The sequence below is a fragment of the Ranitomeya imitator genome, chromosome 1, assembly GCF_032444005.1.
Source record: "Ranitomeya imitator isolate aRanImi1 chromosome 1, aRanImi1.pri, whole genome shotgun sequence".
NCBI classification, from domain to species: Eukaryota; Metazoa; Chordata; class Amphibia; order Anura; family Dendrobatidae; genus Ranitomeya; species Ranitomeya imitator.
The window spans coordinates 906,587,338-906,604,756 of record NC_091282.1 but is presented as its reverse complement, the minus strand read 5'-3'; the positions used below and the strand labels follow the sequence as shown (position 1 = coordinate 906,604,756).

The following is a 17,419-nucleotide window of genomic DNA, read 5'->3' as shown; positions in this document are numbered from 1 at the left end:
TGCCTCTGGCACTGGACTGCTTGACCGTGTGCATGGCTTTATGAAGTCTGAAGACTACCTACAAATTTTGCAGCATAATGGAGGGCCCAGTGTGAGAAAGCTGGGTCTCCCTCAGAGGTCATGGGTCTTCCAGCAGGACAATGACCCAAAACACACTTCAAAATGCACTAGAAAATGGTTTGAGAGAAGGCACTGGAGACTTCTAAGGTGGCCAGCAATGAGTCCAGACCTGAATCCCATAGAACACCTATGGAGAGATCTAAAAATGGCAGTTTGGAGAAGACACCCTTCAAATATCAGGGACCTGGAGCAGTTTGCCAAAGAAGAATGGTCTAAAATTCCAGCAGAGCATTGTAAGAAACTCATTGATGGTTACTGGAAGCGGTTGGTCGCAGTTATTTTGGCTAAAGGTTGTGCAACCAAGTATTAGGCTGAGGGTGCCAATACTTTTGTCTGGCCCATTTTTGGAGTTTTGTGTGAAATGATCAATGTTTTGCTTTTTGTTTCATTCTCTTTTGTGTTTATTCATTTAAGACAAATTAAATGAAGATAATAATACCAAAGAATTTGTGATTGCAATCATTTTCAGGAAAAAACTGAGTATTATCTGACAGAATTGCAGGGGTGTCAATACATTTGGCCACAACTGTATACCATCTAGCTGCCAAAACATCACCCCAGTGGACCCCTTAAAGCAGCGTCGGTCACCCTGAACGAATTCCACAGGTTTCGTCACGAACACCAACTTTATCCCTTTAAAGACCTTTTCCTTTTACACGGACATCCAAGGGCCAATGAAGGAGTCAGCCACCGTGATATCCCCCTGTGAACCGCAGGACCCGGTACCGAGTACCCCATGGCACCATGGGGGCGATCCAGTTATACTGGACAGTGTCAGGAGCCAAAATAGTGGCACATTCAGAAGAAGAGAAACCCAGAAGCCCGGAGGATAAGCATTATCAGATATTATGTACTAGATTAAAATACAGAAATACTGGAAACCTTTTATTCCGCAGAATTTATTATTTTTTTTTTGCATGAACTATAGGTTATGGCAGATGTAGAGAAGCTATTTTTACATGATGGGACATATATTTTTCCAGATGATTGGTTAGATATAAAGTCTCACACTTCCAGAGTGGCTTCAGCATGCATCTTTTGGTATATTGAAATGTACGGTTTATTGCTATGATGCCACTTGTTGCAGAAAAATTTATCGTTTTTTGCAAAATAGTAACAAAACCTCAACATTTTCTCCTAATTTTGCTATAGTCACATCAATAAACCTCAACACAACCTTTAACGTTTGAAAATCCCCTAAAGTGTGGTTTTACTACTGGCGGTACTTCTCCATAGCAGATACGTAGAAATTTTATCTCAGCCTTCATCTCCATCTAGTGGTGATAGCTTTATTTCAAACACAATATTACTTAAAACATCAATTTTTGCCTGACTTTAATTTACCAATGGATAAAAGAAATTAAATTTAAGATAACTGTGACTTTAACCCCTTCATGACCAGGGGATTTTTCGTTTTTCCGTGTTCGTTTTTCGCTCCCCTCCTTCCCAGAGCCATAACTTTTTTATTTTTCCGTCAATTTGGCCATGTGAGGGCTTATTTTTTTTGGGACGAGTTGTACTTTTGAACAACATCATTGGTTTTAGCATGTCGTGTACTAGAAAATGGGAAAAAAATTCCAAGTGCGGTGAAATTGGAAAAAAAGTGCAATCCCACACTGGTTTTTTGTTTGGCTTTTTTGCTAGGTTCACTAAATGCTAAAAATGACCTGTCATTATGATTCTCCAGGTCATTACGAGTTCATAGACACCTAACATGACTAGGTTATTTTTTATCTAAGTGGTGAAAAAAAATTCCAAACTTTGCTAAAAAAAAAAAAAAGTGCGCCATTTTCCGATACTCGTAGCGTCTCCATTTTTCATGATCTGGGGTCGGTTGAGGGCTTATTTTTTGCGTGCCGAGATGACGTTTTTAATGATAGCATTTCGGTGCAGATACGTTCTTTTGATCGCCCGTTATTGCATTTTAATGCAATGTCGCGGCGACAAAAAAAACGTAATTCTGGCGTTTCGAATTTTTTTCCCGCTACGCTGTTTAGCGATCAGGTTAATACTTTTTTTTAATTGATAGATCGGGCGATTCGGAGCGCGGCGATACCAAATATGTGTAGATTTGATTTTTTGTTTATTGATTTATTTTGATTGGGGCGAAAGGGGGGTGATTTAAACTTTTATGTTTTTTTTATTTTTTTCACATTTTTTAAAACTTTTTTTTTTAACTTTTGCCATGCTTTAATAGCCTCCATGGGAGGCTAGAAGCAGGCACAGCACGATCGGCTCTGCTACATAGCAGCGATCTGCTGATCGCTGCTATGTAGCAGAATTGCAGGTGTGCTGTGAGCGCCGACCACAGGGTGGCGCTCACAGCCACCGGTCATCAGTAACCATAGAGGTCTCTAGGACCTCTATGGTTACAATATACAAGCATCGCCGACCCCTGATCATGTGACGGGGTCGGCGATGACGTCATTTCCGGCCGCCCGGCCGGAAGCGGTAGTTAAATGCCGCTGTCTGCGTTTGACAGCGGCATTTAACTAGTTAATAGGTGCGGGCAGATCGCGATTCTGCCCGCGCCTATTACGGGCACATGTCAGCTGTTCAAAACAGCTGACATGTCCCGGCTTTGATGCGGGCTTACCGCGGAGTCCTGCATCAAAGCAGGGGAGCCGGCATCGGACGGTATAGTACGTCCGATGCCGGTAAGGGGTTAAAGGGAATCTGTCACTCCAAAAATCGTATATGAGCTAAGGCCACCGGCATCAGGGGCTTATGTACAGCATTCTGTAGTCTGAGTCTGATCTGAAATATGGATCAAAGTAGTGCATGCTGAAATCTTTTTACACACAGACCACGTTACTTTACATTGTCCGTGTGCTATCAGTTTTGCATACATACGGACAGCACGCTGACTAGTTACACCCATGTGCCCATAAGCCCTAAAGGTGTTTTTATTATGCAACAGTAGTGAAACATAAAAAAACATTGTAATCATGCATTCTAAGAATTGCTGTTTATTTTTTTATACCCTACCCCAAATTTTTAATTTTTCTATACATTATAAATACAACTCTTCCGTTAAAAAATAAAAGTGATATGGCTATGTTGACAGAGAAATAAAAAAAAGTTCATAACGCCACTACAAATTTTACAAGAGAGACAACAATGTTCTTTTGGTTGCTCAATCTGAAAGTTGCTGCCATTGTAGAAACGTGATGAAAGATCGATTTCAGCGTTTCTTCACACTATCTTATGTAAATTAGCATTACTTGAATTTCCTTAGGAAAGATTCAGGAAATCTAAATTGTAAGAAGGCGGGATTCTGTAATCTGTGAAATGGGTGAAAACTTTTCTCCTCTGACATGAATGAGTCTGGGAGTATAAAAGAAAGTGGAGCTACGCAGAAGTAACACCGGCAGCAAAACAGACAGAAGGGGACTCAGACGGACATCTCTGTCCTTGTACAGCTAGAAAATGAACTGCAAAATCCTATCATCTGCATTTGTTATCCTGCTACAGCTCTCCGCATTACTGTTTATCAGCCGTGGTAAGAGACATTATTTTTTGCCTATAGTTGTACTAGTTTCATGGATTGTCCATTGTATTTGAATTTATAGCCTTATGTGGATAGACAGAATAAGTCTTGAAGGGAACCTGTCGCCATAAAAATGCAGTCTATTCTACAGACAGGTTATAGAGTAGCGGGAAGAGGAACAGATTGATAGTTTTGTAGGAAAAGCTTCAGTATAACTTTTACTTTCAACAATTAAACCTCTGCTTTTTCTGAGATTTTACATTCAGTGGGCGGCCCTATGACAGCTTTCTTTTGCTGGATGTGCATAAAGACAAAGCTGTCAATCATCGATAGGACCGCCCCTGGACCGAATATGCCAGTAAGAGCAGAGGATTAAATAATGAAAACACAAATTACACTGAATCTTTTCTCACAAAACTCTATATCTGCTCTGCTCCCCATTTCTATAACGTGGTGCCTGCAGACTAGATGGCATTTTCATGAAGACAGCCAGTTCCCTCTAAGGATGAAGATGTCATTGTAAATATTTGATAAATATTTTGTTGTATATTAATATACAGTGGGGCAAAAAAGTATTTAGTCAGTCAGCAATAGTGCAAGTTCCACCACTTAAAAAGATGAGAGGCGTCTGTAATTTACATCATAGGTAGACCTCAACTATGGGAGACATACTGAGAAAAAAAAATCCAGAAAATCACCTTGTCTGTTTTTTTATCATTTTTTTTGCATATTATGGTGGAAAATAAGTATTTGGTCAGAAACAAACAATCAAGATTTCTGGCTCTCACAGACCTGTAACTTCTTCTTTAAGAGTCTCCTCTTTCCTCCACTCATTACCTGTAGTAATGGCACCTGTTTAAACTTGTTATCAGTATAAAAAGACACCTGTGCACACCCTCAAACAGTCTGACTCCAAACTCCACTATGGTGAAGACCAAAGAGCTGTCAAAGGACACCAGAAACAAAATTGTAGCCCTGCACCAGGCTGGGAAGACTGAATCTGCAATAGCCAACCAGCTTGGAGTGAAGAAATCAACAGTGGGAGCAATAATTAGAAAATGGAAGACATACAAGACCACTGATAATCTCCCTCGATCTGGGGCTCCACGCAAAATCCCACCCCGTGGGGTCAGAATGATCACAAGAACGGTGAGCAAAAATCCCAGAACCACGCGGGGATGGACCTAGTGAATGAACTGCAGAGAGCTGGGACCAATGTAACAAAGCCTACCATAAGTAACACACTACGCCACCATGGACTCAGATCCTGCAGTGCCAGACGTGTCCCACTGCTTAAGCCAGTACATGTCCGGGCCCGTCTGAAGTTTGCTAGAGAGCATTTGGATGATCCAGAGGAGTTTTGGGAGAATGTCCTATGGTCTGATGAAACCAAACTGGAACTGTTTGGTAGAAACACAACTTGTCGTGTTTGGAGGAAAAAGAATACTGAGTTGCATCCATCAAACACCATACCTACTGTAAAGCATGGTGGAAACATCATGCTTTGGGGCTGTTTCTCTGCAAAGGGGCCAGGACGACTGATCCGGGTACATGAAAGAATGAATGGGGCCATGTATCGTGAGATTTTGAGTGCAAACCTCCTTCCATCAGCAAGGGCATTGAAGATGAAACGTGGCTGGGTCTTTCAACATCACAATGATCCAAAGCACACCGCCAGGGCAACGAAGGAGTGGCTTCATAAGAAGCATTTCAAGGTCCTGGAGTGGCCTAGCCAGTCTCCAGATCTCAACCCTATAGGAAACCTTTGGAGGGAGTTGAAAGTCCGTGTTGCCAAGCGAAAAGCCAAAAACATCACTGCTCTAGAGGAGATCTGCATGGAGGAATGGGCCAACATACCAACAACAGTGTGTGGCAACCTTGTGAAGACTTACAGAAAACGTTTGACCTCTGTCATTGCCAACAAAGGATATATTACAAAGTATTGAGATTAAATTTTGTTTCTGACCAAATACTTATTTTCCACAATAATATGCAAATAAAATGTTAAAAAAACAGACAATGTGATTTTCTGGATTTTTTTTTCTCAGTTTGTCTCCCATAGTTGAGGTCTACCTATGATGTAAATTACAGACGCCTCTCATCTTTTTAAGTGGTGGAACTTGCACTATTGCTGACTGACTAAATACTTTTTTGCCCCACTGTATATATGTAAATACTTTCGTGCCCAAAAAGACAAAAGTATTCAAGGAGTGATATCTTTATTGGTTAACCCGATAAATTATATTCGCAACCCTAACAGACCACAGAGGCTCCTTCTTCAGGCATTTATAGATGAATCACTGAGACAAAATCACAACATTTAAGAGATATTACAACAGGACATTTAAGCATGGAGGGGATGTCTTCTAAATATAAGCCAAAGTTATAAAATTAAGGTTTGCACGTATGTTACAAAGGGAGAGGTAGTGGAGTGATAGTTTATTGATCTGGGGTCGGTCTGATGGAGGTGTGAACTGTGTCCATGTAGTGAGTCATAAATCCAGGTGTTAGATTGAGTCGTATTGCCAAACACTTGAACATTATTATCAGAATGAATTCACAGGTTTTCCTCTCTCTGTCTTCTTTAAAATGACCTAACATTATTAAGACTTATAAATCTGTCATATTGTGTTCAGTTCCAGAGAAATGTTTTCCCACAGGTGTGTTCATTTCATTCCTTATTGTGTGTCGTGTATATTCATCCTTGTTTGTAGTTTTTGCTTTGTTTCCCCAATATAGATTCCTCCAGGGCACCTTGTATATTGTATCATGAACATCACATTAGCCGATGTACATGATCTCATAGTCCTGATTTATATTGGACATATGGCCAGTATTTTTTGGTAATATGTGGGTGCAAGTCCTGCATTTTTTTTTTTTGCTGTTACAGGGAATGTGCCAGTTTCTGATAGTGATGAGAAGACACTTCCGACAAGGAGATTCCTTAAATAAGGGGGCTATTTGTGGAAGATCTGGCAGTATTAGATCTCAAGAGGTGCCTTACTCCCTTTGTTTGTAGTCCAGAAGGCAGATTATTGTGATCCATGTAGCACTGTGAATCTGTGTAAGACAGAGGTGTCAAACTGCAATCCTCGAGGGCTGCAAACAGGTCATGTTTTCAGGATTTCCTTGTACTGCACAGGTGATAATTTAATCACCTACACACATAATGATTACAGCACCTTGTGCAATGCTAAGGAAATCTTGAAAACACGCATGGTTTGCGGCCCTCGAGGAATGCAGTTTGACACCCATGGAGTAAGACGAGTGCAGGCACCTCTGCATGACCCCTCTTCCCACTTCATGCAGAAACGCCAACATGCACGTCACACAGGCTGTTCTTAAAAGGGCAGCACACTTTTAAAATGCCCCCAGCCAATAGCTGGGAGACATCTTGTATAAAGGCACCCTCCCCAGTAGGGTGGTGCCTGAGCAACCCCTGCAGTTCCTAACTAAGTGTAGTGTGTGTACAACTGTTTTTTTCCAGGTCCCCATCCTTGCATCCCATGAAGTTGAATGTGAACCTGATCCCCTGATCTTTGTGTGGCCTGAACCTGAACTCCTGGTCCTGTGTGGGGCCAGGGACTGAACCCGAAACTGCACCTAGAAGTCACTTAAGTCTAAAGCCACATCTGGCGGTGTCTGAAACCTGAAATCGCACTGGCGGTACTTGAACTCTGTAGCCAGAATGGCAGTACCTGAGCCCTAAAGCTGCATCGGCAGTACCTGAAACCGGTAGCTGTACCGGCGGTACCTGAACCCTGTAGCTGCACTGGCGGTATCTGACCCCTGAAACCACACCAGCGGTACCTGAAGCCGCTTTGGCGGTCCTCAACCCTGAAGCTGCACAGGTGGTATCTGAACCCTGAAGCTGCACCAGTTGTATCTGAATCCTGAAGCCTCACCAGCGGTACCCAAACCTGTAACCATTCTGGCGGTATTTGAACCTGCACCAGCGTCTGCCCTGGTTAGTATTATAGAGTCCATACTGTTGGAACCTGTTCCAGTATCCGAGTCTAGCCCTGTCTGTGGATTTGTGTCAGTATCCGTTCTGCCCAAGGATCCAGAACCTTTGCAATCTAAAAACAAGTTTGTATCCTGTCCTATCAGTTACTCCGAGCCCAGTCAATGTCTGTAAAGCCGACCCCTGGGGTCAGAAGCGGCAGCACTGGGGACTGCCTAAGAGTGGTACCTGGCGGCTACTTGCAGCTCAAACGTGACTCCTCCATCAGCAGCTCCAATGAAAACCAGGTAGCCGCTTAACTATGTCTCTCCTAAGTAAGCCTGGCCCCCTGGCACAGTGGGTCCACGTACAATGTGCGCCACCTGCAGGAGTGAAAGTTTGGTCAGGCCATGGACCCCATTGATTTCCATGGCCCTTCGCACTCAGAGCTACAGCTAGAATTGTTTCACAAGTGACAGCAGCAGGAAAAAATGTAGTTCTATCTACATACAGTAGATGCCCGATTGGAAGCCCTGACATCAGCTGCTCCAGCCTAAGTTGCAATACCTGCAGCCATATCTATTCTGCCTGCAACTTACGCTCCTGAAGTTGATTCCATACTGTCTGATCTGCCATATTACGATGAGGATCCTAAGCAGTAATGTGGGTTTCTAGAGCAGTGCATGCAGTACTATGAATTATTGGGTCATCAATTTGCCTCTGATCGGGTTACAGTGGGATTCCTTATGTTCAACTTAGCAGGAGAGGCCTTAGCTTGGAGCAAAACCTTGTGAGAGAGAGTGGATTTGTGACTTCAGACCTGCAGGCCTTCCTGGTGGCCTTCCGAAAGGTCTTCGATGAGCGGAGTAATCTGACACGTCTGGCTCCACCCTTCCAGAGAACGAGTGTTCCCCAGCTTTTTGAAGCAGCAGGCCATACTAAACCTATACAAGTTGACGGTGTTGGGCTGACTGAGCAGCAGCTGGAACTCAGTCGTGATTAGAAATTGTGTTGTTGCTGCAGTTATGTACAACATCCTGAGAAGTCTGAAAAACTCTAAATCCAGGAGTCTGTGGAAGTGACTACCCTTGACGAGAGTATTTCCTCTCCACCTATGACTCTGACTATATTCGTATCATGTAGAGACTTGGTGGAAAATCACTTGCTGCAAACAGTGGAGAATTGGTATCAGATTTCCGTCCAACGTCTCCAAAATCTGATGAGAGTGTCATCTGGCGAAGGACAAGCCCTATCCGAAAACATTCAGGTAGATTCTGAGCAAGATGAGCTCCAGATAAGAGCATTACATACGGAGAAGATTGTCTTCAATGTGTTGTCTGGTTTATTTAACGCTGTGACTGAGAACTCAAGTGCCCATTCTAGTCAGGAGCTCCAGTAAAGTTCGGCTGCCAGCGTCTATATTTTCTCTGCCTGGCCTGCTAGTCGCTGACTCGATGTGTGCTGATGTCTCCGAAAGAAGGGAAGTGGAGACTATATCACCATACAGTCCTGATGAGTGTTCGAATGGCATGTTCCCAGGAAGCTGGTCTCATTGTGCTTTGGGAGACTTTGCAATTAGCCAGTAGCTGGGAGGCATCTTGTATACCATACACACATTAAATAGTAAAAGTTTAGTGTGTGTGTGTGTGCAACTGTATGTTGCCAGATCCCCCATCCTAGTATGCCGTGTAGTTGAACGTTAACTTGGTCCTTGTGTGGCCAGGGGCTGAACATGAACCTCTGGTGCTTGTGTGCCCAGTGCCTGAACCAGAAACTGCATCTGGCAGTCTCTGTAGTCTTAAGCTACATCTGGCATTACCTGAAGCAGCACTTGCAGTGCCTGAACCATGAAGTCACACCGGTGGCAACCAAACCTATAACCGCTTTGGCAGCACTTGAACCTGAACCCTTGGTCCTTGTATGGCCAAGTCTGAACCTGAAACTGCATCCGGTGGTCCCTGAATCCAAAACTGCACCTGGAGGTCTCTTGAGTCTAAAGCCACCGGAGGTACATGAACCCTGAAGCCACAGCAGGCGGTATCTCAACGTGAAGCTGCACGCACCGACAGTACCCAAACCTGTAAGGCCGGGGTCACACTAGCGAGTTTTACGGACGTATGAGAGGTGCAAAAACTATGCTTGCACACGGACCAATGATTCTCTATGGGGCAGCTCCTAACTGCCGTACATTTCTCTGCCGTATTTTACGTGCGTAGAAAATCGCAGCATGCTGCGTTTGTCAGTGTATTGCACAAAAAATCCGCCAATGAAAGTCAATGGGGCGAGAAAAATACAGATTATACACGGACCAACAGTGTGACTTGCGAGAAATACGCAGTGGTGTTCTATAGAAAAGCCGGTAATTCAGCGCCGTGTACACTAAAATCACACTGCCTACACATAGCATAGGGGTGTGTATACATATATATATATATATATATATATATATATATATAAAGAAAAAAATTGGAACAGCACAATGCTCACCGGTGGGTGCCCGGCCTCCTGGGTCAAGTGGTCCGCTATCCCCAAATGTATACTCAAGGCTTGAGAAAGGCTCAGTGTGAGCCGAAACGTTGCTGCATGAAGATGTGGGCTGAATAAACCTCATTATTTTCACCTTATGATATTTGGAGTGCTGCCTTCCTTTGCCTTTTTTATATATATATATATATATATATATATATATTAGATGGTGGCCCAACTCTAACGCATCGGGTATTCTAGAATATGCATGTCCACGTAGTATATTGCCCAGCCACGTAGTATATTGCCCAGCTACGTAGTATATCGCCGAGCAACGTAGTATATTGCCCAGTTACGTAGTATATTGCCTGGTCACGTAGTATATTGCCCGGCCACGTAGTATATTGCCCAGCCACGTAGTATATTGCCCAGCCACATAGTATATTGCCCGGCCACGTAGTATATTGCCTGTCCACGTAGTATATTGCCCGGTCACATAGTATATTGCCCGGCCACGTAGTATATTGCCCAGCCACGTAGTATATTGCCCAGCCACGTAGTATATTGCCCAATCACGTAGTATATTGCCCAGCGACATAGTATATTGCCCAGTCACGTATATTGCCCAGCCACGTAGTATATTGTGCAGCCACGTAGTATATTGCCCGGCCACGTAGTATATTGCTCAGTCACGTAGTATATTGCCCAGCCACATAGTATATAGCAGAGCCACGTAGTACGGTATATTGCCCAGCCACGTAGTATATTGCACAGCGACGTAGTATACAGCACAGAGCCACGTAGTATATTGGCCAGCACAGAGCTATGTAGTATAGAGACTTAAAAAAAAATAAACATATACTCACCTATGGCCGTTGAAGTCCTGCTATACTCACCATCCGCTGCCTTTCTCGCTCCTCGCCACGCTCCCGGGATCGCTCCATTGCAAGCGTCAGCTTGCGGTCCCAGGGCTGGTGTGAGCAGGACCTATGATGACGTCGCGGTCACATGACCGTGACGTCACGGCAGGTCCTTGTCGCACACCAGTCCTGGGACGGGACCGGAAGCTGCCGCTTGCAATGGAGCGGTCCCGGGAGCATGGCGAGAGGCGAGAAAGGCGGCAGAGGATGAGTATAGCAGGTTTTTTGTATTATTTTTAACATGACATATTTTTACTATTGATGCTGCATAGGCAGCATCAATAGTAAATAGTTGGGGACACACAGGGTTAATAGCAGCGGTAACGGACCGCTTTACTCCGCGGGCCGTTACCGCTGCCATTAACCCGGTGTGAGGGGTGAGTGGAGGGGATTATGGAGCGGGCACCGGGCAGTGAGTGCAGGGGAGTAGGGGAGGGACTAATCGGACTGTGGCCATCGCTGATTGGTCGTGGCAGCCAAGACAGGCAACTGCCGAGACCAATCAGCGAATGCATAACCGTGACAGAAGGACAGACAGACGGAAGTACCCCTTAGACAATTAGGTATATAGATATATTTCATACAGCGCTAGAAAGCAGAAAAGCCGGTAATTCAATTGCCGGCTTTTGCTATCTCCTTCCCAAACCTGACAGGATATGAGACTTGGTTTACATACAGTAAACCATTTCATATCCCTTATTTTTAACATATTCCTCATTAATAATGTTCCAAGTGTCTGTGTGCAAAATTTGGGGGCTGTTAAAATAAATGGTTAAATCACGGAAAAAAATGGCGTGGACTCCGGCGCAATTTTCTCCGCCAGAGTGAGAAAGCCAGTGACTGAGAGCAGATATTAACCCCTTTACCCCCAAGGGTGGTTTGCACGTTAATGACCGGGCCAATTTTTACAATTCTGACCACTGTCCCTTTATGAGGTTATAACTCTGGAACGCTTCAACGGATCCCAGTGATTCTGACACTGTTTTCTCGAGACATATTGTACTTCATGATAGTGGTAAAAATTCTTTGATAGTACTTGCTTTTATTTGTGAAAAAAACGGAAATTTGGCGAAAATTATGAAAATTTTGCAATTTTCCAACTTTGAATTTTTATGCAATTAAATCACAGAGATATGTCCCACAAAATACTTAATAAGTAACATTTCCCACATGTTTACTTTACATCAGCACAATTTTGGAACCAACATTTTTTTTTGTTAGGGAGTTATAAGGGTTAAAAGTTGACCAGCAATTTCTCATTTTTACAACACCATTTTTTTTTAGGGACCACATCTCATTTGAAGTCATTTTGAGGGGTCTATATGATAGAAAATACTCAAGTGTGACACCATTCTAAAAACTGCACCCCTCATGGTGCTCAAAACCATATTCAAGAAGTTTATTAACCCTTCTGGTGCTTCACAGGAATTTTTGGAATGTTTAAATAAAAATGAACATTTAACTTTTTTTCACAAAAAATTTAATTCAGCTCCAATTTGTTTTATTTTACCAAGGGTAACAGGAGAAAATGGACCGCAAAAGTTGTTGTACAATTTGACCTGAGTACACCGATACCCCATATGTGGGGGTAAACCACTGTTTGGGCGCATGACAGGGCTCGGAAGCGAAGGAGCGCCATTTGACTTTTCAATGCAAAAATGACTGGAATCGAGATGGGACACCATGTTGCGTTTGGAGAGCCCCTGATGTGCCTAAACATTGAAACCCCCCACAAGTGACACCATTTTGGAAAGTAGACCCCTAAGGAACTTATCTAGAGGTGTGTGAGCACTTTGACCCACCAAGTGCTTCACAGAACTTTATAATGCAGAACCGTAAAAATAAAAAATCATATTTTTTCACAAAAATTATCTTTTCGCCCCCAATTTTTTATTTTCCCATGGGTAAGAGAAGAAATTGGACCCCAAAAGTTGTTGTCCTATTTGTCCTGAGTACGCTGATACCCCATATGTTGGGGCAAACCCCTGTTTGGGCACACGGGAGAGCTCGGAAGGGAAGGAGCACTGTTTTACTTTTTCAACGCAGAATTGGCTGGAATTGAGATCGGACGCCATGTCGTGTTTGGAGAGCCCCTGATGTGCTTAAACAGTGGAAACCCTCCAATTATAACTGAAGCCCTAATCCAAACACACCCCTAACCCTAATTCCAACGGTAACCCTAACCACACCCCTAACCCTGACACACCCCTAATCCCAACCCTATTCCCAACTGTAAATGTAATCTAAACCCTAACCCTAACTTTAGCCCCAACCCTAACTGTAGCCCCAACCCTAACCCTGGCCCTAACCCTAGCCCTAACCCTAGCCCCAACCCTAACCCTAGCCCTAGCCCTAACCCTAACGGGAAAATAGATATAAATACATTTTTTTAATTTTTCCCTAACTAAGGGGGTGATGAAGGGGGGTTTGATTTACTTTTATAGCGGGTTTTTTAGCGGATTTTTATGATTGGCAGCCGTCACACACTGAAAGACGCTTTTTATTGCAAAAAATATTTTTTGCGTTACCACATTTTGAGAGCTATAATTTTTCCATATTTTGGTCCACAGAGTCATGTGAGGTCTTGTTTTTTGCGGGACGAGTTGACGATTTTATTGGTAACATTTTTGGGCACGTGACACTTTTTGATCGCTTTTTATTCCGATTTTTGTGAGGAAGAATGACCAAAAAACAGCTATTCATGAATTTCTTTTGGGGGAGGCGTTTATACCGTTCCGCGTTTGGTAAAATTGATAAAGCAGTTTTATTCTTCGGGTCAGTACGATTACAGCGACACCTCATTTATATCATTTTTTTATGTTTTGGCGCTTTTATACGATAAAAACTATTTTACAGAAAAAATAATTATTTTTGCATCGCTTTATTCTCAGGACTATAACTTTTTTATTTTTTTGCTGATTATGCTGTATGGCGGCTCGTTTTTTGCGGGTCAAGATGACGCTTTCAGCGGTACCATGGTTATTTATATCTTTTTTTTTTATCGCGTGTTATTCCACTTTTTGTTCGGCGGTATGATAATAAAGCGTTGTTTTTTGCCTCGTTTTTTTTTTTTCTTACGGTGTTTACTGAAGGGGTTAACTAGTGTGCCAGTTTTATAGGGCGAGTCGATACGGACGCGGCGATACTAAATATGTGTACTTTTATTGTTTTTTTTTTATTATTTAGATGAAGAAATGTATTTATGGGAATATTTTTTTTTTTTTTCATTATTTAGGAATATTTTTTTTTATTTTTTTTTACACATTTGGAAAAAAATTTTTTTACTTTTTTACTTTGTCCCAGGGGGGATATCACAGATCAGTGATCTGACAGTTTGCACAGCACTCTGTCAGATCACCGATCTGAGAGCAGTGCAGGCTGCTTCACAGTGCCTGCTCTGAGCAGGCTCTGTGAAGCCACCTCCCTCCCTGCAGGACCCGGATCCGCGGCCATCTTGGATCCGGGCCTGGAGCAGGGAGGGAGGGAGGTAAGACCCTCGCAGCAACGCGATCACATCGCGTTGCTGCGGGGGGCTCAGGGAAGCCCGCAGGGAGCCCCCTCCCTGCGCAGTGCTTCCCTGCACTGCCGTTCTTTGATCGCGGTGTGTCGGGGGTTAATGTGCCGGGGGCGGTCTTTGACCGCTCCTGGCACATAGTGCCGGATGTCAGCTGCTATAGGCAGCTGACACCCGGCCGCGATCGGCGGCGCTCCCCCCGTGAGCGCTGCCGATCGCATATGACGTACTATTGCGTCCTTGGGAAGTAAAGCCCACCCCACATGGACGCAATAGTACGTCTAATGGCAGAAAGGGGTTAATAGCCTAGAGAGGGACCATGGTTATAGGACCCCCCAGCTAAAAACATCTGCCCCCAGCCACCCCGGAAAAGGCACATTTGTAAGATGCACCTATTCTGGCACTTAGCCTCTCTCTTCCCACTCCCGTGTAGTGGTGGGATATGGGGTAATAAAGGGTTAATGTCACCTTGCTAAGGTGACATTAAGACAGGTTAATAATGAAGAGTTGTCAATAAGACACCTATCCATTATTAATCCAATAGTAGTAAATGGTTAATAAAACACACACATTAGGAAAAGAGTATTTTATTGAAATAAAGACACAGGGTGTTGTAATAGTTTATTATACTCTCAATCCAATTGAAGACCCTTGTCACCTGAAACAAAGTTAAAATAAAAAATCAACAATATCCCATACCTTCCGTCGTTCGGTCTTGTCCCACGCTGTAAATCCATCTGAAGGGGTTAAATAATCTTACAAGCAGGAGCCTGCTAATGCAGTCGCCCCTGCCTGTAAAAACTGGGGAATGAATGGAAAGCAGGGGAACGTAGCTACCTAGACTTGCGGAGCTGCGCCCCCTGCTGGCATAAACTCAGATGAACTCGAGCGTGGGAATTTTTCGGAATATTTTCTCACGCTCGAGTTCATCTCGAGTAGCGAGTATACTCGCTCATCACAAGTGAGTATATGTTGGTATATTATATTTGATTGCTTGCAGGAGATGAGGGCATCGGGGGGGTTAGGTGTTTGGTGAGTATGTATATTGTATGTAATTCTGTAAATGTTTTAATTTTTGTTTTACAATTGAACACAGGCACTGGATGATGGAACTACTCTCCCATCATCGGCTCATGCCATCACTGTTATATGTGACAGCAGACATAGCCAGATGGGAGTAGTAATCCCATCAGGCGACGCCTGGGTATACACACACAGACACCTGCAGGCAGACACCCACAGACACCCGCACACAGACAGACGTGCACATATTCACCGCCCACACACTCTTCCTCCTTTTGACAGCTTTTCCTTTCTGCATTTTTGGCACACAAATCCGCAAACCTATTTACACCTGCGGTTTGGCTGCGGATTTGAATGACTCAATGTATGGGTGCAGAAACGCTGCAGATCTGCAAAAAGAATTGACATGCTGCAGAAAATAAAACGCTGCGAATCAGAACGGAATTTTCCGCAGCATGTGCACACCAATTCTGGATTCCCATTGATTAACCTTGCTTGAGCAATCCTTTGTGGATTTCGTGCGATTCCGCGCAGAAAAAATGCTGCGGATCCATAGCAAATCCGCAGATAGCCTTACTTTTGTGAAAATAAATAATTTAGGGCTACAGCAACATTTTTGTAGGAAAAATTTGATGTATTTTTATTTTCAAGGATCAACATTATAAAATTCTGTGAAGCGCATGTGGGGTCAAAGTGCTCACCACTCTTGTAGATAAATTCATTGAGGGGTGCAGTTTTCAAAATGGAGTCACTGGTGGGGGGGAACATCAAGAACTCTGGAAACATGACATGGCATCCATTATCTATTCCAGACAATTTTGTGTTCCAAAAGTCAAACGGTGCTCCTTGCCTTCCGAGGCCTACCATGCACCAAAACAATAGTTGTCCATCACATTGGGGGTATCAGTGTATTTAGAAGAAATTGAACAAAAAAAACAGTATGGTCCATTTTCTCCTGTTACTTTTGTGAGACTGCTACATTTGGGGCTAAATAGCTGATAAACTTTTAACTCTTCTAAGTTCCTAACAAAAATATATGCTTCAACAATGATGCTGATGTAAAGTAGACATGTGGTAAATGTTATTTACTAACTATTTTTGTAATAGTTGATATTTTTGGTGAAACTATCTGGTTCAAAAGAGTAAAAGTATTAATACTTTCACAAATAAATGCAAAAAATATTGACTTAAATTTACCACTAACTGAAGTACATCATGTCAGGAAAAAACAGTCTCACAATCAGTTGGATCCGCTGAAGCGTTCCAGAGTTATTACCACATAAAGTGACAGTGGTCAGAATTGAAAAAATTGGCCTTGTCATGAAGGTGAAAACAGGCTCTGACGTGAAAGAGTGAAACCACTTTAAATGCAACTGGTTTACTAAATTATACATACTAAACATCGCATTCGTCACTTACAGGTATAACTGGGGCAGCTAATCTGCTTTGTCAATGTATTAAAAGTGCTACTGTATCAAAACCTATCAAAAAGACGCAAGTTATGAATATGCAGCTTATTAGCAGTGGTCCTCACTGCTCCAGAGTGGAACTCATGTGAGTATTAATACGCCAGTTAATAATTTCAGATGCTGTCACTTGTTTCGATGTTGGAAATACATAGTCCACTCCTTTAAAAAGTTCTTATCAGTCATATGTTTCAATGGATATCTATATCATGCATGCGCTATATCTGTTTAAGTGGAAGCCAAGGATACTCAGCGGCTCTTCGCTCACTCATAGAAAAGGTCAGTGCAGAGCGTAACCCATCATATATCCTAACAGATGGAAAAAGCCCTCTAACATACGCTCTTATTACAATATTCCAAATCATGATGACTTTGTCATCTAACAGAACCAGAATGAACCAACATCATTGAACTATTACAGGAGATGTTAATCCTTTCAACAGTCACTTATTCTGACAGTAATAAAAACTCACATAA

General features: G+C 43.0%; 1 protein-coding gene across 1 annotated transcript in view; it reads left to right on the top strand.

Moving 5' to 3' along the window:
- The first annotated feature begins 3,450 nt into the window (after window positions 1-3,450).
- LOC138654368 (interleukin-8-like) overlaps window positions 3,451-17,419 on the top strand; it is a 28,606-nt gene continuing 14,637 nt past the window's right edge. The window contains exons 1-2 of the mRNA XM_069743416.1: window positions 3,451-3,622; window positions 16,898-17,030. Of these exons, the coding sequence (XP_069599517.1) occupies window positions 3,550-3,622; window positions 16,898-17,030 (206 nt within the window). The 5' untranslated portion in view covers window positions 3,451-3,549. The remainder of the gene's footprint in view (window positions 3,623-16,897; window positions 17,031-17,419) is intronic.